Below are 26,604 nucleotides of genomic sequence, written 5' to 3'. Positions count from 1 at the left end.
TTATTTGGAGTTGTGACTTCTCTCCAAGCAGCAGCACAAACAGGCATTTTTTTTTTTTTAACTCTGACGATGATCATGATAATCCTAACAGGTTGAAATTGTGTCATTAGCTATCGTTTATTACATTTATTGATGACAAACATGTGCTAACCCTATGCTGCATGGATTTCCAGTTACGCATAATCATCAGTAGCAACCTTTAATGGGAAGTTTTATTCCCATTTTACTGTGAGAACACTGAGGTTACACAGACAGAACATAGACAATTGAAGATTTAAATCCAGTTCTGATCCTGAGTCTACTAACGCCATCAAGCCACAATGCCAATAACAGTGACTCCAGAGCTAGGTTAGAGGGGGAAATGCCTCACTCATGCCCCATGTGCCCTTGTTGCCCTTGATTTCTGTGTCTCAAGTCCAAGTCCACGGCCCTGGGCTTTTCAGCCACAGTCATTCATTCATTCTTTCAGAGCTATATCTGATAGAACTCTACTACTCCAATTTTTTCATAGCCTGGCTGTATTAGATTTATTTTTCTGGGGCGTAGTTATATATCTCACCCTGTTTTTAATGGAGTTTCATTTTGTTCTCCAACGTAATCTTCGTTCCTGTGGTTTAGAAGAAAGAAAATACTGTTAAGCTCAGTCAGAGTTCTAAACAGATGTTCTACATGTCTCCTTGTGTAGTTGCAGCAATGTATCACTTTCAGACATCTCAGCCTTGGCCTGCCAGCCTCACTCTGCCCCATGCCAAATGCTTTCAAATACCATGCAATAAGCAAAAACTGAGGTTAGCTTAAAACCACCAGTCATTTTACTCTGATTCTTGAATGCATTAGCATCTGGACTTTGGGAGGACCACCTGCTCTCAGGAAAACTAGTGCTGTCACATCTGTTTAGTAAGGGAAATGCAAGTGTTCTCTGTTTTAAGAAATCTGACTGTAAAAAAAAAATCTATGATCATATCAATATAAACAAGTTATTACTTTTATGAGGATTTTTCTTTTTAAAGAAAGATTTGGCAGAAATTACCTTTTACCATCTCATTTTGCTTTTCTATTTTAAAAAACAGTGGCCCAGGCTAGGTGTGGTGACTCATGCCTGTAATCCCAGCACATTAGGAGGCAGAGGTGGGTGGATCACCTGATGTCGGAAGTTCTAAACCAGTCTGACCAACATGATGAAACCCCATCTCTACTAAAAATACAAAATTAGCTGGGCATGGTGGCACATGCCTGTAATCCCAGCTACTCGGGATACAAGGCAGGAGAATCGCTTGAACCCAGGAGGTAGAGGTGGCAGTGAGCCAAGATCACACCATCGCACTCCAACCTGGGCAACAAAAGCGAAATTCCATCTCAAAAAAAAAAAAATAGTGGCCCATTTGCAGGAGTGTGATTTGCACACATCTTGTGAAAGTTACTTCCACAACAAATAAGATGGCAAAACACACTAGAGCTGCATTTATAGCACACTGCATTCACATAATACAAGAGCATTCTGTAGAAACTATGTTAAATGCAGGAATGAGTTAGGGTGAGAAGGAGTCTATAGAGAACTCAAGAGAGCTGTGTTGATCTGCCTGGGAGGGGTGATGGTGCAGTCAGTCAGATAATATTTAAGTTTTCAAATGTGTACTGTGCCAGATTTGCTTCAGTTAAAAACATAATCCAAAATGACAGTCTCACCTCACGCAGCTCACCTTCAGGTAAACAGAGAAGGGGATTTCGTGGGGTCCCCCTACCACTGTGTGAGTCTGTGAATGATTAGCAACAGCCTGGATCCCTGTCTACCTCATCTGATTAGACAGTGCCTGACTAGACAGTGCCACATCTAAACCCTAAGAAGGGACTAATGAGAAGGCGGAAACACCATGCAGATCTTCTGGAATCTTGGCATAGCGTCTGAAGGGCAGTCACCTTGAGTTCCTGCACTGTCTTGGAGTTGTGTGACCAGGTCGGGGGAATGGGAAGAAGAGGGACTGTGGTGTGACACAGAATAAGCCACAGAGGCCCAGTCTCAAAGTGACCTGCAAGATTAGATCATTTTAGTGATGGGAGATGGGGCAGGAGACAGTGGATGGGGGACACTGGGGGCACTTAGAAAATTCCTCAGCTGAGCTCTGACTCCTTTGGCCCTGCTGAATGCCTTTTTCTCTTTATCTACCTCATCTGATGGGTGCACTGCTAAATCTGTGATTATAAAATGACACATTTTCCATAGAGAGAGATGGAACATATTTTAGCAGATAATGGAGATGCAAAACAAAAAAGGGTGATTTCTTAAAAGCAAAGCTCTAAGGTGTTCACTGTGCCACACCCATACCTGATAAGAATGGATAAACAGGCAGAGTTGGGGACTTTTTAATCCAGGCTATGATTACTGCAAACCAAGGCAGGATCCCTCTAAGTATTTATTTGCTGGTTCATTTTTCTATCATCTAGAGTGAAACGGCATCCCTTACCTGAGCAGGCTTCTGGCTGTGTATGATAGAGCGACAGGCTGAAAGCTCACTGCTCTCCTCATGCTGATAAGAATCTAGCAAACACAACAGAGAGAAATGCTAGTAAACCCACAGGAAAATAAATTTTTAAATGATGAAGTAATCATCGTATTATTTTTATTTTTCAAAAGAGAAATTTAAAAAAAATAGAATAAAAAAAAAAACTATGGACAGTGCCATTCCTGTTGTCCATAAAAATGGAGAAAATGTTTTATTTATAGAGGTAGATACAAAGTGATACAGAAAATATATCTGCTCCATGTAAATTTATTAAATGCAACTTTCTTTTTCTCTTTCTTTCTTTTAGATAAAAAACCTCTTCATGAAATAAAACCCCAAAGTAAGTTATTTTTCCTCTTGTGAATATAATTTATTCTCATATTTGCTGCCTTGCTGCTGTATTTGTTTAGGAGCTAAGCAGAATTGAAGTTTCTATGAAAGATCCAGGGCTTTGGGGGCCTCTCCTCATTGAGTTCAGAGTCACATATCAGAGGTTTAAATCCAAAAGAAATATGCACACCCCTCTCCTCCCTCCCAGTAAAAGTAAATCTCTCCTCTTGATTCTTTCTGCCTCTAAGTCCATTTCTCTGCAAATGTCATCTAGGATTCTTATTTCTGAAGAGATTTATCACATCAAAATTAATAAATATTTGTCAGTACGTGCTTTCTTGAGAGTAGCCTTGGGCAAAAGCCCAACTACAGGTCTCTCCACTTAGCAGGAGGAGGGGGCGCACCTGAGAGCACAAACCCAACATCTTATCTCCCGTGGAATCCATGGCAACTAGGCAGATTAGGACCCAGAACTACATGGTGAAATAATTATGAACTGAGGATTGGGATGTTGGTGCTGGCTTAGGCTCCTTGTCCCAGGCTTGCTTCCCAGAGAGGTCTTTGCAATCTCTTCATTTTATGCTTCCTGTAGAGTTGGAGAGAGGAGTTGGCTGGAATGGCTAGCAATATGGCATGTGACCTTATGATCTTTGGTATCACCTTTTAAACTTCCCAATTTCCAGGCTGTATCAAGAAAAATCTGAATTTAAGGTGGAGGGTTTTAGGACCCAGGAATCTCTATTTTTCAGAGCTCCTCAGGTGATTCCAAGGTGCAGGTGAGGCTGAGAACCATGGTCCTGGAAACATGTCTCTCAAAAGATAGATCAGAATCCACATGCATCAGAATCTCAGGGTGCGGCCAGAGCTTGTTAAATTAAATATGCACCACCTCAGGACAGAACAAGTAAATTTGAATTCCAGGTTGAGGAGCTCCTAAGAATCTATGTGTTAATATGTTCCCCAAATCATTCTCATACATCAGAAATATGTAAAGGATGCTAGGGAAAGTTCAGGATACTGGGGCAACATTAATACAGCTCTCATCAATAGGAGATTAAACAACTGCCTGGCTGGTTTGGTTTGCAAAGCTTGTGAAAGATGTCCCTGCCTAGCATCGCTCATTCTTGTATAAACTGAATGACTTTTGATCTTTTAAATCCTAATGTATTAAAATTCAAAGAGCTCGGAAGAGTTAATAGCTATTATGAGCTAACTTCTTTGAGAGAATTAAGACCCTGTGAGAATAGACAGAAATAGGTACCTTGGGACAGGGTCACAAGACATGAGAGAAAAATCTAGTAAAGCCATTCTGTTCCTATTTCCTTATGTTGCTTCAGGAAGGCTGGAGATACAAAGATATCATTACTCGCAGAGTCTGAGAATTTTGGAAAACAACAAAAATAAACATTTAAACTTCTTTCCCTGCTGTCTGCTGCCCATTTTTTTTAAATCATTACTTCTTAAGTATTGGCCCTCTGATACCGTGCTTGTTTGATTTTGAATTTATGGGAAGACTGGGTTTGGGGGCACCTGCCTGTGTATATGTGTGTTCATGTGTCTGTGCATTGAGGGAGAGAGAAACAGGTCACTGAATATTTGGCCTGCTCTTGTGTCAAGACTCTCAGGATGACAGGTGGAGTAAGTGGACTCTTAACTTTCTTGTGGCCACACGGTGCATGCAGTTGACTGATTCTGTCATAGAGCACAAAAAAGATCAGAGGTATCCATGTGGTGGCCAGTGTGAGAGTTACTTAGAAATGCATGTGTGTGCTTTTTTAAAATTAATTTCATGCTTAGTTTGTGAGTCCTGCGCCATCCTAATCTGGTTACATCTGTACTTCCAGCCATAAACCCCACAGAAGCTATTCTCAGTCCTTAGGGACTTCAGCATTCGTTTTTGCTTGGGGTTCTCGCTCCTGAGCACCATGCTTAATTGTTGGATACTGCAACGGAATCGCTTAAACTGTTTTAATTTGTGATTTCTCTAAAAATAAGACCTTAGAGAATCAATGTGATTGCAAAAGGCTCCCAGAGGAATCCATTCAGGGTTCTGTAAGCTGTATGGTTAGGAGTGCATTATACAAATTCAGGCTGCAGTTGTTCAGTGAAAGAGGGGCTTAGTCTGAGACTGCATGAATCATCACTGATGCAAAATCAAAGTCAATTATGAAGATAATTGAGAAACAACCTGTGCCTATATATAGCTGTACGCCTGATCTTCCGTAAGGCCTGGCAGGTAGAAAACATCATTCAGAGCTCTGCACAGAGTGCTCCATGAGCAGGCAGGCAGAGGCACGAGCTTAGAGTTGTGGGGAGGTGTAAAAAGAAAGGGAAGTCTTAAGATATCTGTTGGCAAATCATAATGACAAACTGGGGAAAATAGGTGCACTGCATAGCTCATGAAAGCACTTATTGTAAATGAGATAATTTAATCAATTACGTTTCCTAATGTACTAAACCGAATGTTTCATTTTCTGCTTCTGCACATCTTAAATTATCTTCAGGTGCTTTATGAGATTTAATCATAGTTAATAGAAACTTCATTACCATCAAATGTGCTTTCAATAAATGTTGTGTAACAATGTCAGGAGGTGCGGTAAAATGTAGTAGGTTCTGAATGGCAAACGCGCACCCCCAGAGTCAAACTGAAAAATGGTTGCGTTCAGACAGTAAGACTCCTCGGAGGCCTGGAGTTTGCCATTTTCTGAAAGGCTGTGAGCTTCTGAGTAGCAGCTGGTTTGGTAAGTTTACTGAAGGGTTGAAAAGGATTTGGCTTTTCCCTGGAAAATAACTCATATTACACAATCTCTCTTCATCTCCTTTCCATGCAGTTGTGTACCTAACAGAGATTAGTGCTCAGCATAAACTCAGTTAATAGTTCTAGAGCCGGCTACCTCCAGGACATTTTCAGTTGAATATGTCCTAATAACCTTACTCTCAACTTTTTCAGAGTTGAATTTATCCTCCTCTCTCCCTGTCTTTAATCCATTCCTCTTCCCATCTTCTCTGTTTCAGGGAACAGTATACCATCAACACAGTGTGTAGGGCGGAAACTTGGAAAGCCTCAAAGCCTCCTAGATACCTCTTAGGGATCTAGGCAGGAAAAGGAAGATTTCCTTCATCTCCCTTTCCCTGCTTACTACCCAATAATTCATCACGATCTGACTATTCTGCCACCTACTAGATTTCCAGTTCATCAGCCGATCTCCATCTTCATTCTGCTCAAACCCATCCCTTCCTTCCTTCAGCAACTTACCGAGTGCTGACCTTGTGCTAGGAGGTGTTCTGGGTGGTGGTGAATCAACACTGAGCAAAACACATACAGTTTCTCCTTCTATCAAGCCCACAGTGTTAGTGAGGAAGGGCAGGAATAAACAAACCAGAAAATGCATAGTGCTAAGTGGACTAGAGGTGGTGGTGTTAGGAAGAGAAGCAGAATAGGGTGGGGGCTCAGATAGGGTCAGAGGGAGTGATGCTTTTTTTTTTTTTTTTTAAATAGGCAAAGGATTAAAAACGATTTTAATTATACACATATGGTCACAATTTTTCCTTAAAAAGATTGTTGGGAAATGTACATAAGGCTGCTTGTAAATGTACATCGTGTTACTGTTATGTCTTATGTCCAGAGAAAAAAATGTTATCATACAGATTTGCTCTTACTTTTTTTGATGTGAAGAGTTCAGGTGTGTCTATAATAAAGTTATGTCTTGGGCATGGTGGCTCACTCCTGTAATCCCAGCACTTTGGGAGGCCTCGACAGATGGGTCACTTGAGGCCAGGAGTTTGAGACCAGCCTGGCCAACATGGTGAAACCTCGCCTCTACTACATATACTAAAATTAGCCAGATGTGGTGGTGTGCACTTGTAATTCCAGCTACTTGGGAGGCTGAGGCAGTAGAATCACTTAAACCCAGGTGGTGGAGGTTGCAGTGAGCTGAGATTGCAGTGAGCCAAGATTGTACCACTGCATTCCAGCCTGGGCGACAAGAGTGAGACTCTCTTATCTCAAAAATAAAAAAGTTATGTTTGAGAAGAAACCTGAGGGGAGAAAAACAAGGAAACAAACATTCTGGGTAGCTGGGGGATGAGCAGACAAGGCTAAGGGAACAACAGGGTACAAATGCTATGAGGTGGAAGTTTGGCTGGAGTCTCTGAGGGCCGGCAAGGAGACCAGGATACCTGCTACAGAATCAGAAGTGAAAAAAAGCAAGGTCAAAGAAGCTGGGTAAGGGAAGAAAACTTCAGAGTTTATTATAGGCCTCTCTAAGGACTTTGACCTTCACTCTGAGGAAGGTGGGAAACTATTCAGGGTTTTTATTCAGAGTGACATGATCTAATATGTTCAAAGATAAACTCTTAACTAGTGGGTTGAGTGTAAACCTATAGGGAACCAGAGCAGAAGCAAGGAGATCTGTCACAGTGACCTATTATAACGATAATCTGTTACAATACCTGGGCTCTTAGAGTAATCTGGCTTTAAGACGATTGTTGTTTGAGCCAGCTATATAGCGAGAGGAATTGTAAAAATGGGTCATATTCTGGATGTCTTTTGAAGGCAGAGGCAAAAGGATTTTCTGATGTATTGGGTGTAGAGTATAAGAGAAAGAAAAATGTTATGGATGATTCCAAAATTTTGGCTATGCAACTGGAAGAATGGAGTTGGCCATTATTGGTATGGGAAAAACTTGGCATAGCAAACCTAGAGGAAGAATTAGGAGGTCAGTGTTATAAATTGTAAGTTTAATAGACCTAGTAAACATCTAAATGGAGAGGTTCAGTAGACAGTTGAGGTTGGCCAGAGAGTCTAGAAGTCAGAGGACTGTGTGGGCTGGTACTATAAATTTGGGGCTTGTCAATGTCTGGATGATATTTAAAGCCCTTAGGTTGGATGAGATCACTAGATAATGAGTGTGAATAGAGAAGAGGAAAGACCTGAGGACTGAACCCTAAAGGACATGAACATTTAGATGTAGAGGAGGTCAGAAGTCACTGCGGAGAAGAAAGAAAAGTATCAGTCCCTGGAGCAAGAGAAAAACCAAATGTAAGGAAAATGTTGTCCCAGAAGAAAAGTCTAAAAATTCAGACCATCTTCACTCCCACACCAGGATTTCTAGAGTTGCCTCTTGGTAGCCAGTCTTGCCCAGCATCAGTTTATCTAATCTATCTAAAACAAGTCCTGACTACATCACATTACTGTTTAAGCCTTTTCAGTAGCTCAGTGTTATTCTTAAGAGAAAGTCTAGAGCACTTAACACGCGTATGATCTGGTCCCAGCTTGCTTGCTTTTTTTTTTTTTTTTTTTTTTTTTTTTGAGACCAAGTCTTAGCTCTGTCGTCTGGGCTGAAGTACAGTGGCACAATCTTGGCTCACTGCAACCTCCGCCTCCCAGCTTCAAGCAATTCTCCTGCCTCAGCCTCCCGAGTAGCTGGAATTACAGGTTCCTGCCATGACACCTGGTTAATTTTTGTATTTTTAGTAGAGACAGGGTTTTACCATGTTGGCTAGGCTGGTCTTGAACTCCTGACCTCAAGTGATCTGCCCATCTCAGTCTCCCAAAGTACTGTGATTACAGGCCTGAGCCACCTCACCCAGCCCCAGCTTTCTTTCCTTAATCATCTTCACCATTAGGCATTCTCCTTCCTACCCTCTCACCATTGCTGTATTCTTCAGTGAAACAAAGCTGCTCATTTTGAATGCCTGGTGGCCATGTTGGCCTGTAGTGTCCCCTATGTGTTCGTTTACTTCTGCCTATGTCTCTTTCCCTCTAACATTTAACCTGTTTAACTTATTCTTCCTTCAGTTTTCAGCTTAGATGTCATGTCTGCAAGGCCTTCACCATCCCACCTTAAGTGTGAGTTAGTCGCTCTTGTAATTTGCCTCAGTATCAAAGTGTCCCCTATTTTTGCACTATATTTGTATTGCTTTTATTCTGGTCTGGATTCCCTATCTGATAGACATGGTCCCTGCCATCTGTCATACAATATAGAGTCTTATTCATCATTACACCCATTGAATTTACCACAGAGCCTAGCATATAGATATTCAAGAAATATTTGTTGTGCTGTGGTTTTCGTTCTTCCTGCTAATTCTCACTGGATCTTCTGGTGTTAAAGTAAAAGAAAATTAAGATTTTGCTTCAATGATGTAGTCAACTTTATTCATTCATGTAGAGGACATTTATTGTACAGTTGTCCTATATAAATCTTGACTCAGTGAAACAAGAAATGTATCTTCCCCACAATTTTAATACAAGACAGAAAGAGGATACGTGATTTGAGAAAAGAAGAAGTAAGGAAACTATTTGTAATAGTCATCTACTTTGTGCCAGACGCTAGATTAAAGCCCAAAAATGCATGCCTGTAGAAATCATTTCCACCAAATGATGGCCTGAATGCATCCTTAAAGTGTGAAAAGTAGGTATGCTCTTCTCACTGAAGAAAAATGCATTCTGCACCTTTCCCCAAAAGGCACTAGGTTCATTCAGAGCGAGATAATGTAGATCTATATTCTTTATGATGATCTTCACCAGGTACAGAATTCCTCAGAGGGTGCGAGGGCTTCACCGGCAACTTGGCATGTTCTTTTAGGCTATGGAGACTTGATTAGGATCTGGAACCCACAAAACTGTCTGTGTCTTTGGTCAGACTTTTCAATTCTCAAAAGACTTCTAGGCTCTCCTAAACTAACATTAAGCTATAGGCATTGATGCTGATCCTCTAACCACTCTCTCAAACTCTTTTTTTTTCCCCCCATTTTGTTCATTTTTCCTCATCTCCTGCTGTTTATTTTCAATTACATAAACACAGCACTTTCTGAAAATTGCCTGACTTGCTTCATCCTTCAGAATCATTCCTACTGTGAACCAATTCAGCCCATATATATGTGTAACATTTGTACATTTTTTACTATTTTCTATTTTTTATGATCTAATTTTTATGCAATCATAAGTGTATCTTTTCTTACTACCATTTTCAATCATTTTTTTGACTCTGCCCTTAATGGACATGATGCAATTTTGTTAATTAAATACCTCAGACCTAAGCACAGACACGAGTAAGTGATAAACTATTACTGGTATGTTCTTTAGCAGCAGAATAACTTGGATACTTGTTAAAAATGTGAATTTACAAGCCAAACCTTTCTAACTCTCAGTAACTAAAAATTTATAGAGTTTATATCTTCCGTTTTCAGAATAAGACATAAAGTGAAGTAGTTTTCTCAAAAGCTGGAGTTCAAATTCTGTCCTTTTTGACACTGTCTTCTGTTTTGTCTCCCCATCTGATGGGCAAAAGCACAGTTCTTTCACAGTTCAAAGGTGGAATTACCAGATAAAATAAAGGAACCTTCATTAAATTCAGATTTCAAAGAAACATCAAATAGATGTTTAGGATAAATATGCCCCACATACTGCATGGGAAATACTTATGCTAAAGCTACTCATTTTTTATCTGAAATTTAGATTCAACTGTGGGTCAAACTTTTATTTGTTCAATCTGGCAAACTTACTAAAAGGAGCTCTAAAACATGTCTGAATGAGCACTATCGAAAAATATTTTATAAAACAGATGACCTTTGTTGCCAACCTTGTAAAGCTGGTTAGAATTGAAGCAGATATTGGAAGAGAGAGGCTCTCAGTAAGGGTAAAAAGTTGGAACCAAAAATAAAAGTCTACAGAAGTACATGGTCTACTTGAAAAAATGAGTAGTAAGGTTTGAGCAGAGAACAGGGTTCACATAGATGAGAACTGGGTAAATGGCATTGAAATGTAGTGTGAGCAGGGCAGAAGTGTCTTGAGCAGTGAGAGAAGTCCACCAGGAGCAGACCCAGTCCATCCTGCAGAGTCATGAACGATGTTGGGGTGGCCGTACTAAACAAGGTTCGGGAAGGGTCATCCACAGGTAAAACGAGTGAGCAAAGTCTACCAGTGCGGGTGGAGGGGACCGTCCCATGTGGGCGTTCACTGGGATGTCTGCTTTTGAAATTGAAATGGCATAGGCACTGGAGACTCAATCACTCAGACATGTGAGTGGTTTGAGGAGGGAGTCAGTGGAAACAGACTCAGAGATGACTCTTTGATCTTGAACCATGTCCCTGGTGGTGCCATTACTGGAAAATGGAGAATTCAAGAGAAGAAAATATGTGAAGAGGTAAGAATGAATGCTGATAATGATGAACCTGTAAATCAGATGACAAATGTGAGATGTGAGCATGAGATGCAGGTGGTTTTATCCAGCAAGCAGGAAGGAAATACAGCAACAGATCTTCAGAGAGAAGATGAGGCAGGAGATGTTAATCTGAGACTGTTCAGGATCAAGGAAATCGTTGGCACTGTCTGTCTGTGAGTGATTATCCACTTAGATGAGAACAGAGAAAGGAAAAAGGGCCAAGAACCGAATTTTACAGCCTGTATTTAGAACTAGAGAATGAAGGGTAGTTACTAAGCCATCAGTAAAGAACAGGTCAGAGAAGCAAGAGAATCAAATTTAAGGGGCAGGTTTTTTTTCTAAAAGTAAGTTTACTATTCTTGTCTATTGCTGCAGAGCAGTGGTAAATATGACGAGGAACGTTATAGTTGATGCAGTTTAAATGACCTTCAAGAGAGAACAGTGGTTTGCACAAACACAGACTTTACAGGATACAGAAACAATCAAATGATGTGGCAGTAGGGGAGTAGTTAAATAAATGATCATCCAGCCTGAGTATGGGCTGGGCAAATGAATGAAGTAGGCATATTATGTTCTGATAAGAAGTGATCAACAAGATAGCGTACATTTTTTAAAGGATAGTAAAGGAAATACGGATAGAGAAAGAGGAAGAAAAATGTGAAGGAAAAAAACAAATTTTTTTTTTTTTTTTTTGAAACAGAGTTTTGCTCTTGTTACCCAGGCTGGAGTGCAATGGCGCGATCTCGGCTCACCGCAACCTCCGCCTCCTGGGTTCAGGCAATTCTCTTGCCTCAGCCTCCTGAGTAGCTGGGATTACAGGCACGCACCACCATGCCCAGCTAATTTTTTGTATTTTTAGTAGAGACAGGGTTTCACCATGTTGACCAGGATGGTCTCAATCTCTTGACCTCGTGATCCACCTGCCTTGGCCTCCCAAAGTGCTGGGATTACAGCACTTTCTTCCTGAAAGGTCACATAAGGTACTATCAAGAGTGATTACTTTTGGAGAAGTGGTAGTTGGAGGGCAAGTTTTCTTTTTGCATAGTACAGGTACCTTTTTATACTTCCTAGAACATTTTCTAATCTTACATGTGTATTCTATTTGTTCCTTTTTATGTTAATAATATGAGGTTAACTGGTTGGGGAGATGATGGAACAAGTATTAAGAAATATTTAATATTAAAAAATGCTTAAGGTTCTTGTTGACAAAGAGCTAAGAATTCAGTAGATATTAAAAAGGCGGCATCTTTGAGAAGTTTGTGAAAGAGTAAGTTGAGGAAAGGTCTTGGGGAGAGGTGATTAGAGAGACTAGACTTTGTTTGTAGGCAGGGGGCAAGGCCCAGCTGTGGAGGAAAAATTTGAAGATGCAAGACCAAAAGAGAATAATGAATGAGGCCAGGTCCTCATGGGGCAACTCTTCAGGTAACAGAAATAAAGGAAAAGAAAATTGGATGAAGAAACAGGAATTTTGAGTTGCAGGGGAGTGAACTCACATAGAACAGCCTCCATTTTTTCAACAAGAAAGAGAGCAGGTGAGAAGTAGGAGTCTTGAAGAAAAGGAACAAAGTTCAGAGCAGCTGTTGTGATGAAAGCACTATTTGGCCATAAAATAATTATTGAGTTGCAAGGAAAGCCTGGGTGAGGTTACATAGCATCAGTTTTTTGATGATGCCAGTGCTATAGTTAGTGACTTCCTCCAGCAGGGCCAGTTAACCTGGGTGCCCGTGTGGAGAGGACAGAGAGGAGATTCAAGGAAGAGACACCGTGTCATGGTTAAGCATCTTAGGAGTGAAGATGGACGTGTGTTCAAAGCCTGACTTTGGCATTTTCCAAGTTACCAACTTACTTGACACTGTGTCATCAGTAAAATAAGATATTAGTATATAAAACCTACCTCATAGATTTTATTTATGAGGATGAGAATGCAATCATCTGTGTAGCACTCAGAGAAAGAGAAGTCAGCATAAGGTTAGTGCTCAGTTATTGAGTTACTGTGGTTCCTGAGAGGTTGTCACGGAGTGTTCAGGAAGACGGGAGTCAACACTGGTTAGGGAGTGATCAAAAGCAATGATTCTGGAGCCAGACTACATGGGATTGAGTCCCAGCACTGCTACTTACCAATCATGAGGCTTTGAACAAGGCAAGTAATTCTCTCACCTCAGTTTACACATCTCAATGAAGATATTTTTAGAAGGTTGTTGGAAGGATTAAAATGAGTCAATAAATGTAAAGTCCTAGAACAGTGCCTGCTAAGTGCTTTTTTAAGATATAGCTGCTATCGTCATTAATTACAATAGTAAAACAACAACTCCAATAGCAAAATGAGATTTTCAGGGTTGGGAAATTGGAAAGGCAGAGATGTTACAAGATTCTAAAAATTGCAAATACGATTGAAATTTCTTAGTATGGTTGGCCATGGCTAACCATTTAAAAGCTATTTTCTGATGCATTTAAAAAAAAGTTTACTTTTTGATGATAGCACGTATCAACAACTTTAACAATAACTTCCGTTTTATTGTATTTCGGCATGCAATTAAATATTTTGGCAGGGCACTTTGTATCACCACCTCCTATGCTGAGGGTACTTCCTGGGGTGTCTGTTACCTGGCTTTCTATGGGATTCCATCTCCATGGCTGACTGCTTTGTTTTCTGTTTGTCTTACCCTTCTCAGGATGTGCTGTATTTATCATGTGAATTCCTGAGTAATTCACTGCCTCATATATACCAATTCAAGTTTGTTTTTCTGAAATGGGAGCAATGGCATTCTGCAATATCCAATAGGACATAAAACAGAATATCATATGTTTGGAAAGGTACTTGCTATGTTCCTATATTAATTCCCAGTCACTTATCCGAATTCTGCAAAACAGATTCTAATCTGTAATATAGTTAAGGTCATAATATAGAATTGAGTTAAATTTACATTAGTAAGTGGCTGGCATTAATACATCTTTTAGAGGGGAGTTATGTAAAGAAGGAGGAAAACCAACTAAAAAGCCCTTCTATAGAGTCCTTTGGGCACACTGGTGACAATAAATGACTGGATATGATTATCATGCATAAAGCCATCAACCTCATTAACACCTATTCCCTGAACTGTGAAGTTCAAAGGGGCTTTGAAAGGTCATTTAGTACTTCTCCCCAGCTTTGACCAAAAAACTAAAATAACTGCAGAGTCCTGTAAAGTCGTGCTGTTTTTTTTTTAGAGACTTTCTGAAAGGAGATTTCACAGTCTCCCACAGAAATACAATTGGGTTTTTAACAACCCTCATTGTAGAAAAGGTCATTGTAATATCTAACCAGAGTCCCAGTTGCTATTATAAAAGGTCATGTCCTCTTTTTCAGTTCTTGTTAAAGATGGTGAAGAGTTGGTTACTAGCTTCATCATAAACGAATGGTCACTGAGCAGCCACCCAGACCATAGGCCTCTTCTCTCCTTATAACAGCGCTTTATGTATTCAAGATCACCAGGAAGTCACTTTACAGCTCTCTTTTCTCCAGGCCAAATGAACCCATAAACATTTCCTCTCCAGGGTCCCAGTTTCCAGCTCTCGATTAATCTTCGCAGCCTTCCCTGCAGATGTTCTGTGTCCCTTCCAGCAGTCAGTACATTCCTCAGTAGTTTCTAATTTGGAATACAAGGGAGTTTGCAGTCAGTTCTCTGCATTGTTTGTGGGGTTTGGGGGCTTTTTTTAATACCTGTAGATTGTACACAGTAATTTTTGCTGCCACCTGGTGAGTCCTCCTAAGCTTTGCTCAAAGCTTTTGTGACTCTGGGACAGAGGAAAATAGGGAAGAAGAAAACAGGAAAGAGATTTGTAACACATTGATATGTAAAGCTTTGTTTATGAAACAAAGTTGGGAAAGTATCCTGTGCCCACAAAGAGACAGAATAGCCTGCTCAGTTAGGGCTTTTGTTTAAAATGACTTTGAGCAAACAAACCAGCCACACTGTACTTGAAAGACTGGATTGGTATAATCATATGTGTAAATGTAAATGAAAAAATCCTGGCAGCAGGGGTTCTAAAATCAACCTAAGACTGTGGTTTCTTTGATATTTCTCTTCTTGCAGTTGGAGGCCAGGCAAGCAATCAATAAAGAGCTGTCCGTGATGATTGGCAAGTTTCTCTGGGAAATTAAAGAGATATTGCAGCTTTTAAAGAGTTTAAGGCAGTTAGGGAGAACAAAGCACCTCACTGTCATTTGGAAAATTAATAATCAAAAGTACAACCCCGAAATGAGATCTAGGAAGTACAAGTGATACCAGGAGTTCAGAAGACTACGGGGCAGCAGCACTGGCTGGATTGGCTAGGACAGAGTCACCTTAATGGGAGAGGAGGACCTTGCACTGGGTACTGTGACTGATGGGTAGATGGAGAGGGCTAAGGTCTAGATGTCTAGGGGAGTTGGGGAGTATATATTACACTGACCACTACATATGGCCTCTTGTTAGCAGGCGTCTATCTAATAGAGATACCAATTACAATTTCACCTGGGATGAATGATAATGCAATAAAGGGCTGAAAGCCTGTGCACAGGAATGGTCATGGGAAAAGCTGCCAGTCCCTGGGAAGTGACTGCACCTTGCAGTCCTGTTGCTGGAGCAATTCTTCCAGAAAAGAGGAGCAGAAACTTCCAAGGTTCTTTAGGAGAAATGAGTGTGTGCTTGTGTACACGTGTGTATGTGATGATTCTGCAGGGACACTGCTCAACTGCACGTGTGCTTACACACACACACACCCCTTTCTCCCTTCTCTCATGAAGGCAGAGTAAAAAATCTAGAACTAAACCTTGGGACTAGTACTGGACACATGAAGGAGAATCACTTCAACTTTTGTAAACACACAGAAATCCTTACAAAGAAAGCCACCGTATACTCTTGGAAAGAAAGATCAGAAAACAGTGGGATGGGGGTGTGGGTGGGAAGAGGAAAAAGAATGAGGTGAAGTACAAGCAGATAGATGGAAAAGAGAAGAGTAAAACAGAAAAGAAAGAAGCCCAGTGACCCAACTGCAGAGGAATGTGAGCTGTAGGTAAGGATGTCTGGTTCCGTTCCCTGAGGTGTAAAATGTGGCTTTGAGGACTTGTGTATACGTCTGTGGCTGCACTTGAAATACCCAGATCTCATCACTACCCTGTCCTTACCACCTGTAGATAGGAAATGACTGAGAATATGGGCCATGTGTTAATTCATCTATGCATCCTCATTGCTGCCCCTCAATAAATGTTGAGTTAGTGAAATATTGTAAGCTGAACTTTGTAAGTCCTAGGACAAATTGTTCTGTAAAATAATTACCTCTGCTCATCTCTCCATAGACATCCCTTTCCTCTGCCGCTTTGCTTATAGGTCATGCTGTCCCAGTGTTGGGGTGAGCCTTAGGGGAGCCAGTGCTCACCATGGAGGTTTCTGTCCTTTCTTTCCTTACCCTGTCTCTGAAGTTCCTCTATTCATTTTTTAAATCATATAATTTAGTATTTTATTCCTTTAAGTCAAATGGATTCTACAAATGTTCCTGGGAGAGGAAACACACTGAGCCATATCAAAGATTGATACTTTGGTCTGCAGGCATACAAAGGGTCATTCCTAAAGCAGGATCTATATCTGGAGGTTACCTGGTTACCTGGCAGGTAGGGAGTGGAAACATAAAAGACAAAATGGCAGCCGGACGCTGTGGCTCACACCTGTAATCCCAGCACTTTTGGAGGCCGAGGTGGGTAGATCACAAGATTAGGAGTGCGAGACCCGCCTGGCCAACATGGTGAAACCCCGTCTATACTAAAAATACAAAAATTAGACGAGCATGGTGGCATGTGCCTGTAATGCCATCACTTTGGGAGGCTGAGGCAGGTGGATCACAAGGTCAGTAGTTCGAGACCAGCCTGGCCAACATGGCGAAAACCCATCTCTACTAAAAATACAAAACTTAGCCAGACGTGGTGGTGGGCACCTGTAATCTCAGCTACTCAGGAGGCTGAGGCAGGAGAATCTCTTGAAGCCAGAAGGTGGTGATTGCAGTGAGCCGAGATCGTGCCGCTGTACTTCATCCTGTGCGACAAGAATGAAACTCCATCTAAAAAAAAAAAAAAAAGACAAAATGATAATCCAGGGGAACAAAGATAACTTGTTCCTGCTGCTTGGTTTTTTGACTTAGCCAAAATCCATTTCCAGCCCAGGTGGTTTGCCCTGGTCATCCTCCTGGCTTCCGGTCTTCCTTATTTTAGTACCTGGAAAACTGAGGATGTCTTTGTCTCTGCTTTGTCAACTCAGCAACAAAGCAGCTGCATTCTGCACTCTGCCAGGCTGTTTCTCTGTATGTGCTCATTTTCCAAGCAGGTGTGTTCTCCCCAGATACACCTTTTAAGGTGAGAGTGTCATCAGTCAACAGTGCCCAAGGAACTGGGGGAAGGGGAGGGAAAATGCTAGTTGGTTTCAATCCAAAGTTCCCTCACTGCTTCCCATACTCTGGCATGATGCATTTGCTGTGTTCTGTATCCTCTATCTGCTCTGGGTATAATTATTCCCCCCAAGGCACTTAATTGAGTAGAGGGAAGGTGAGAGCTTAAGAATGATAGTTGCCCTCCTTCTTCCCCACATGACACAGGCACATGTGGAAATTGAGGTTGACATTGATCATCCCAGCCATGGTTCTGGGTGGTTGGAGCAGTAGGCTCCATCCCTGTCTCTCTCACATTTGAATCATCATGAAGCTGGAACGGAAGTCTAAATCACACCCTGTTTCTCAGCAGCCACCATGCTGTTCTGGTTATTAAATGTATTTGATAAACCTCTGACCTTTCAGATGCTGTTCTTTTTTTTATTTTTTGATGGTTGTGTTCTCCCTTGTGAATTATTTTTATGTGTTTATTGCCCTATTACTGAACTAGTTCTGCTTGATTTCCTTGTTCACTCTTTGATTTGGTAGCACCTTATTTTACAGTCCACTAACTTTGTTGAAAATAAATTCACTTTCCTTGTGTGGTTAGTATTACTCATTTGATAGCATAAGTACCATATTAGGGTGCGGTGAATGCGTAGTAAGTGCTGCACAGTTACAAGGTAAATATATGATGGGTTTATTTTATCCTCTAAGCCCAACATGGGGTGACAGAGTAATTACTTTTGGACCCATTAAGTGTACTTACCACATAATCTGTAGGAAGATTAACTATGTAGTTAGCACTTGCCACCTTCCATTTCCACAAACCTTCTAAGATTACACCTCTTTTAGGATTACGTTATCTCACATAAATCTCATATGCTGTATTGCAGGAGGCATTATGGATCTGCTACAGGAATAACCATACCCAATGCACATCTAGAAGAAAGGGTGAAAAGCAGCTACAGCACATCTTGGGGGGTGGGGAGGCACCCACATTCTAAATTCAAACTAACGCTTTTATTTTTGCTTTGCCCATGCATTCAATAGGATGGAGTAGGAGAGGTATGGGAGAAACAGCATGTGCCGTCTTAGCGACCAGTCCTCTTCCACAATAAATTATTAGAGTCTAGCATTTAATTTGGTGTCAGAAAACATTTACCATGGACATAACAGCACCTGGGACCAAGACCTTCATATCTCACGATAAAATTCTCTCATAATGACTGTGTGCCCTAAACTGATGTTGTCAGTGTACTCTTAATCTGAATGATTTGTGCCAAAGCTAACATTCATATTTGTGAACTCTGGTCTTTCTCTCGACTTGTAGACTGTGTTACCTCCTTGCCCCAGACTGCTCTCTGCAAATGCATGTGCCCCAGGTTTCATAAAAGCAGAGGTCACCCATATTTATCATTGCGTGTGGGTCTGCCCTCACTCTGATAAAAGTAAAATGTAAAAAGTGTTCTGCAGATAAACATGATGTCCTAACATGTTAAGGAGGTGTTTGCTCTTACTAGAAAAAAAATTATTTTCTTTGCAAAATTGATTCTCTTCAAGAGTCTATTACATGCTAAGCTACCTTAATGCAGTTACGATGTTTGCCTGGCATCCCTTTGATTTATACAAGGCATTTTAGAAACACGATTATTGTGTGAAAGGGAGTACAACTTGAGTTCACTGTACATATGTCATTTCTCTGAGCAGTAGCTCTAAAACTCCAATAGCATTTCCTTTTGTATCCCTGAGTGGGTCTTTGGCTTTGTGCGCATGCTGGTCACTTATCATGTCTCTTGTGTCTTTCAGGCATTGAGAGTGCCAGCGACATCGCTTTGTACTCGGGCTTGGGCGCTGCTGTCGTGGCTGTTGCAGTCCTGGTCATTGGTGTCACCCTTTATAGACGGAGCCAGAGTGACTATGGCGTGGACGTCATTGACTCTTCTGCATTGACAGGTGGCTTCCAGACCTTCAACTTCAAAACAGTCCGTCAAGGTCAGCGGCGTAGGTCCCTCCACACCTCGTCCTCATTGCCATAGACTGCGCTCACACTGGACCCCAGCCTTCTCCTGGGCCCCGTGTGAAGGTAGCTCTTGGCACTGGGAGCCGCTACCAAATTGTCTTCACACATGAACAGACCAGGCTGGGCAAAGTGGTCTCCTTAGGTCCTTGTCTGTCGCAAGGACAAAAGGGTCTCAGTTTATTGTCAGCAACGTTTTCAATGAGGCATTTCCATTTTTGATGTATGGTGAGCCTAATGTGGTATTTTATTTCAAATTATCCTTCTTTTTAAAAAGTCCCTTTGAGGATGTATATTTAATTTAGTTAACTAAAGTATTGATTATTTATGACTGAGGACTAACACCTATATCACAACCTCCCAGTTATATTTATTATCCTATTTATGAAGTGGAGTGATTTTGTTATTTCTTTTTTAAATAAGTAAACAGACTTTAGAGAATAGATGATGGGTCAGCTAGCCAGGGGAAAAAAATGAAATTTCAGCCTAAATGATTCCCAGCTGCTGCCCAGTCCAAGAAATCTTTAGTTGTGGGGGAAGGAAAATCTATCATGTCAAACTGTAGCAATACTCATTTTCAAAACAGAGTCATTTAATTCTCTTATAGGAACAAAATCTATTCCTTATTGCAAGGTGGGGATGATACATACACAGCTTTTATTTTAGAAAAAATGAAACTGTTTCTCTTCAGAGGATGGAGTTTTCTACTTTGACCCTCATCATCAATATCGTCACCTTCATTTCTGTTTATTGTGCCTCAGTGGCGCCTACACCTCGGAACCAGGAGTCTCAATGCAAGGCAGTGATTGAGTAGACAGGCTTCCAAAATGCAAACACAGGCATGCTGGAAAAAATTGGGAGATGACCAGAGAGATGAGTACCTTCCCTCTTGCCATTTACTTCTGGGGAGCTCAGAAGGGACACATCCCCTCCTTTTGGACATATAGTTTAGTATATGTAGTTAACTGGGAATAAATCCAAATATAGAACTGAATTTTTTAAGTGGTGTTACCCAAGCTGGAGTGCAGTGGTGTAATCATAGCTCATTGTAACCTCTAACCCATGGGCTTAAGTGATCCTCCCACCTCAGCCTCCTGAGTAGCTGGGACTGCAGGCACATGCCACCACACCAAGCTAAGTTTTTTTTAATTTTATTTATTTTTTTATATGGATGGGGTCTCACTATGTTGCGCAGGCTGGTGTCGAACTCCTGGCCTCGAGCAATCCTCACACCTCAGCCTCTGAAAGTGCTGGGATTATAGGAATGAGCCACTGTGTCTGGTCAAGAACCGATTTGTATGCTACATAAAAACTAGAAACATTTTCATCAAATAATAAAATACCAATATCTTAGACCATAACATTTGAAAACAGGAGCTATATTAGTGTGAGTGACAGTTTTGTGCATAAGTCTACCAGCTTTGAAGTTAGATTTTAGTCTAAAACTGCCATCGATTAGTCCATTATCCTCCTGAGTCTCAATTTTTACAGCTATAAAATGGGGTTAGTAACATTCACCTCAAAAGTGTTCTTGTGAGGATAAAATTACCTGAAATAACATGGGTAAGCCCTTGGCATATGGAAAGTGCTCACAAATGCAGTGAAGAGAGTTGTAGAAGCTTGTTTCTTCCTCTCATCCTAGGACAGGATTCCAGCTGTTCCATGGAGCACCAGGCAGCAGGTGAGAGGGGTAGATCCCTGGCTTACACTTGCCTGGGGAGTGCTGACTTGCCTACACTCAAACACAACTTATGTGCACTGTGAATCTCTAAGACAATATGTAGTTTTACCAAACTTATCTGACCATTTTGTTTTATTTTTATTTTTGGCCAATATTATATTATATCACAAAACTAATGATATAAGCAAAAATCCTTTGGTAAATGCAACTCTCCCTGTATTTACTATGGTGATCTGCCTCATGCTGATATCATGTGGTTTTCACCTCCATTGTCTTAGAGAGATCTGTTCTTGAACAATACATTCAGTGCCCCAGCAAGGTGAACAGTGAGCCTTTTAAATAGAATGCCATACATAAAATAGACCAGGGACTTGAAAAAGGATTTCTAAAGAGAAGATTGGGGTGACCGGCGCTGGTCAGACTTCAGTCAAGCTGGCAGCCAATTTCCTCCGACCGTGGATACTATCATATGTTCATATGTCCAGAATCAGGCATTTCCCGCTCAAGTGCTGTCTCACTCTAGGAAATATTTTTGCTTCCGTGTGTTGCTTAGGCTAGGAGGATCTTCTAAGCATAGCCAAAAATTAAACTACAGAGGCTAGGGCTTGAGATAAAATAGCCAGGTGGGCCAGGCACAGTGGCTCATGCCTGTAATACCAGCATTTTCGGAGGCTGAGGAGGGTGGATCATGAGGTCAAGAGATCGAGACCACCCTGGCTAACATGGTGATCTCTGCTTTAGTAGAGACAACATGGTGACTCTACTAAAAAGACAAAAATTATCTGGGCATGGTGGCATACACCTGTAGTCCCAGGTAATTGGAAGGCTGAAGCAGGAGAATCCCTTGAACTCGGGAGGCAGAGGTTGCAGTGAGCTGAGGTCACATCACTGCACTCCAGCCTAGAGACAGAGCAAGACTCTGTTTCAAAAAAAAAAAAAAAAAAAAAAAAAGCCAGGTGACTGAGGCAGATTGTTTCTGAGGTCTCTGTGACGGTGCCTGGGCCTTGGTACAACATGCCCATGCATGAGGGGGAAAAAAAGCATCAGCAAGGATCCTTTAGCTCTATAGCATTATTTATTTCATCCAATTCGTGTATGTATTTTTCTTTGATTCTGGATTCTTGGAGCATCAGAAGAAGAGGTGGGAAAAGTCAGGGTGATAGATTTCCTGCTGGTGTTGCTGCAAATTATGAAAATGGAAAAATAATAAAGGCTTATACAATATGGCCCAGAATTGCAACATTTTCAAAAAGATCATACTTTAAACATTTTTGTCAGGCCCCAAAGGAAAATTGTTTAATATGGTTTGGGTTTCAGTTTGAGATGTCACATTGACGGACTGATATGGGTGGGAAGCTAGGGACTGAGGGTTATTTTGTTATTTACTAAAAAAATGAGATTACTTCATCACAAGAAAATATCACAGCATTTCTTTTTAATATTTGGCTTGGAAAAAATTGGTGGGCCCCAGCAGATGACAAAGCCCAATTTCTCATGTTTTTGCAAAGATGTTATATATTGTTTTCCCTTTGAGACAAAAATGAAACCATTCTAAGCTGCTCCCCATGTAGAATCTAAGCCTCTCACTGTCTCTGGGTGGTGCATTCTTCCCTCGCAGGGTGACATATGAGTTATTAGAGCAAATTGGCTACTCAGATGTGGTGCGATTTATGAGATGCCCTGACCCTTTTGCTCTGAGGACACATCCTTTCCTCCCCAGCTCCAGAATCTGCCCAGAATTCCATATGAAATGCACTGGAACCGATGTAGCTTTGGTTATAAACAGCACTACCCAGTCACCACACTGTGTCAACTCTTGCCATTTAAAATGAACAGATGTTATTTTTGCTTCAAACTGGACTGCAAAACACCTTTCTTCCTTTTTTTTTATTTTAGCTTTTCTTTGCCAGTTGAAATTATCACATAAACAATAATACCTGAGTTCATTGCTTGACAGAGTGCCAGAAATAACTAGTTCTGAAAAGAAAGCATGGAAAGATCTCTGGAAAGTGAAAGATTTGGGTCAGTGGTATTTAGAGAATGGACTCAGAAAGCCAGGGCTCTTGATTCAAAAGTTCTGGTCACTAGCGCCCAACCTGCCAGTGTGGGCCAGAAGAGCTAGCTTGGATTGGAACTGCTGGCACCCATGCAGGCTGTTGTGAAGTTTGTAGAGGCGGAAGTACAGGGGTAACTGAGATGCCTTTTAGTTTGAGTGACAGATCAATTTTCTTTTACCAGGTAACTCCCTGCTCCTGAATTCTGCCATGCAGCCAGATCTGACAGTGAGCCGGACATACAGCGGACCCATCTGTTTGCAGGACCCTCTGGACAAGGAGCTCATGACAGAGTCCTCACTCTTTAATCCTTTGTCCGACATCAAAGTCAAAGTACAGAGCTCATTCATGGTTTCCCTGGGAGTGTCTGAGAGAGCTGAGTACCACGGCAAGAATCATTCCAGAACTTTTCCCCATGGAAACAACCACAGCTTTAGTACGATGCATCCCAGAAACAAAATGCCCTACATCCAAAATCTGTCATCACTCCCCACAAGGACAGAACTGAGGACAACTGGTGTCTTTGGCCACTTAGGAGGGCGCTTAGTAATGCCAAATACAGGTGGGTGGTAAGTGTGTGTTTGTGTGTTTTCCAACATTTGTTTAAACGTTTTATTTTTACACAGTTACTTCCCATCAGATTCATTTTATGATGTTTACTGTCCCCTTGTCAGACCTGCAAACACTGCGGCTCTACTAGTCCACTTGATTTACACAGCAAACCAGAACCAATGCTGAGATTAGATTTTGCAATCTTCATCTCGCCGTGGATTGAATGCTCCCTCTGATTCCCTGTTAGAGCTGATAACTATATTTTCCAGAAAGGTTTGGGTAGTCCCCAGGCTTTAAGCCCCTTTGGAGTGTATTTCCTAGACATGATCAGAAAGCAGTGAAAACATTATCTGACATGACAGACCAGGGCCATGTTTGTACTTAGGCATGGTTTATGATAATTTAGATAATTTAGTGAAACAACACCTCATCAGTAACTGACCTAATGAACACTCCATAGCCCTTGCTATATAGTGTTACTTTCTGATGGATGCGGGGTCATTGTGGAGTTGCTGTTTTGAATTCAAGCTTCAGTTTCAGGGCTATGTCAGTGTAATTAATTCTCACATTTTTTTTTCCTTCTTCTGGCTAGAAAGAGGAGATTTTCATGATGTTTTGACGTGATACTTAAGGTATCCAGCCCAGATCACTTTTAAAATGATGTCCTTTCTATAGAGTAGTTTTCAGACCTAAGCGGATGGTAGACATGGTCAATTTCTGCTCGGATTTCTAAGCAATGAGAATTAGGTAGTGCACTGAAGCAGGTAGTAATCTGTTGGCTGCTAAGAGGGGAGATAATCTGTTGGATCTGTAGGCGTTTGTCAAACAATGGGCCAGCATTGAGTCAGGGCAGTTATAGTCTAGACAGGTGTCTCTCTAGGGTGGAGCTAACCAACCTCTCAAATCAAGCATTTCATCCCATAAATAAAATCTGTAATAGGACTAGTCTGATTCTACCGTTCTAGCTAAACTGACCCCTCTAGTAGCTTAGTGACTTGAGACTGAAACTCATTTCTGGTTGATGAATGTTGTCTTGTTCTTGCCCAGAGCAATTACTTCCTTAAAATCTTCATTTCAATACATATTTTACTTCATCAAAATAGCCCTCAATGGCAGCCCTAATTGAAAGGTTTTGTTTTTAAACTTCTAATTCCGTAAATCTTCCTTGGTCAGTATTTTAGGACATGGCAAGGATCTTGGTTCAAATGTGTATGAGTGTCAATGTCTGAATGTCTATGCATGATTTAATTCTTCCAGTTGATGACTGGCAGATAGGAGTCTCAAAGGATAATGAGTCAATCAGCCATATCTACCAATTAACTTTTCCTTAAGAATCCATAGACTAGACACGTGAGTCCTGAGGAAAGAAAAAGAATACAACCCTTGCCCTCTCAAAAGGAACAGGACATATCAGAATTATATAAAGTTTGGCAGGGTGTTGTGGCATACACCTGTAGTCCCAGCTACTCAGAAAGCTGAGGTGGGGAAATCGCTTGAGTCTAGGAATTCGAGACCAGTGAGGGCAACACAGCAAGATGCGGTCTCTTAAAAAATGCCATAAAAACAAACAATCATATAAAGCTGTGCATTTATCTTACCTCTTTATAGCTCATGCTTTGCACTTAGAAGGCTCTCGGTAGTTATTGGTTGATAAATTGCCCATTAATCCTTCTCCCTCTTTTCATCCTCCTTTCTTAGTGTGTGTGCCTTGCATTTATACATATGTACAGGGAGTCCCATGACCAGTCTGTTCATCGGCTGTGTTTGCTGTTCATCAACAAAAGCGAGATGACATCACGATGAATCAGATTTCTCTTCACCTTTGCGAAGCACTCATGTTGAAAACTGAAAGTTCTCATAGCATTGTCAGTGATTCACAAACAGTTTCTCCCTGAAATGGGGCATTTTCAAAGCTCCTCACAAGGAGTGTTGGACAAGATTGAAGCTGTTCACTGGGAATGAGTTTGATGTAAAATAACTGTGGGGAAGTAAAACATATGCTCTGTTATTTGCAGGAAATAAATGCAAAATATGCCCTAGGGAGCTAAGGTATAAAGAAAGCAAGGCATTGAAACTAGATTGCTCTAATGCCATCCATTCTAAATTGTCGTATGGTGCCTGGCAATGATTCCTCCAAAAGGTTAGGGTGGTCTCCACACTCTCTAAATTATTTTTTTTCCAAATATAAAACAGGAAGCTCAGACTGGTGCTTCTGTGATCATATCAAATAAAAGGTTGTTAGGGTAGCAGGTAGAGTATGGGGGTATTATATTTTTCTTTAATCAGAGATAACTGGTGAGTGACATATTGCAATGAATTCTACTTTAGGGAATCGGGCATAAAGCTGTCCCACCATGCCTCTCATTCTTCACGATCTGTTAAGTTGCCACTCCCCACGTGCCTTTGTGTATACTATTTCAGACTCCACGTAGTATTTGCATGTTTGGAAAGGAGGAGCGGGGGAAGTATGTCTGAAAGATAACAACACCATTTCTGATTGAGGAAGAGAGAAAATCATTTAAAGCTCCAGTGATCTTATAGATTCAGGTTGAATTTAGGAGTATTCTGAATAATGTTCCAATCAAAACACAGAATTAAACTGACTTGAAAGGAATAAGATGTGATCTACACAGACAGCTCTTTCTCAAATGTCCTCACATATCTTTCTTCTGTTTTATTATAAGAGTTGGCCATCAGGCTATGATGATCTACAGACACTAACATGTCTCAGATCCTGGCTTTTTTATTAAGAATTTTGAATTCTTTTCTTTCATTTATATCTTCATGATGTGTTTTTTGGCTTCCTCCTCAAGGGCTGGCTTTGTGATAAGTGTAATTGATTTAATATTATTACTATTGCTTGATGATAGCCTCCTGTCTAGTCTAAAGAATACAGTCTATTCTTCTAGTCTAAGAATACTTCTAG

The 26,604-nt window shown here is 41.0% G+C and overlaps 1 protein-coding gene across 5 annotated transcripts in view; it reads left to right on the top strand.

Annotated features, from left to right (window-relative positions):
• The window catches only part of UNC5D (unc-5 netrin receptor D), a 241,832-nt gene that overhangs the window by 149,725 nt on the left and 65,503 nt on the right, over positions 1 to 26,604 (top strand). For 2 of the 5 annotated variants that reach the window (XM_064368645.1, XM_064368647.1), the window contains 3 exons: positions 2,809 to 2,841; positions 19,181 to 19,366; positions 23,311 to 23,688. In XM_064368645.1, the coding sequence (XP_064224715.1) occupies positions 2,809 to 2,841; positions 19,181 to 19,366; positions 23,311 to 23,688 (597 nt within the window). The remainder of the gene's footprint in view (positions 1 to 2,808; positions 2,842 to 19,180; positions 19,367 to 23,310; positions 23,689 to 26,604) is intronic. The other 3 variants (XM_064368648.1, XM_021675859.2, XM_064368646.1) reach the window with 2 other exon arrangements.

The sequence above is a fragment of the Aotus nancymaae genome, unplaced genomic scaffold (assembly GCF_030222135.1).
Source record: "Aotus nancymaae isolate 86718 unplaced genomic scaffold, 86718_ANA_hifiasm-v0.15.2.pri h1tg000079l, whole genome shotgun sequence".
NCBI classification, from domain to species: Eukaryota; Metazoa; Chordata; class Mammalia; order Primates; family Aotidae; genus Aotus; species Aotus nancymaae.
The sequence above is the reverse complement of the archived record's forward strand: the minus strand, read 5'-3'. Positions and strand labels throughout refer to the sequence as shown.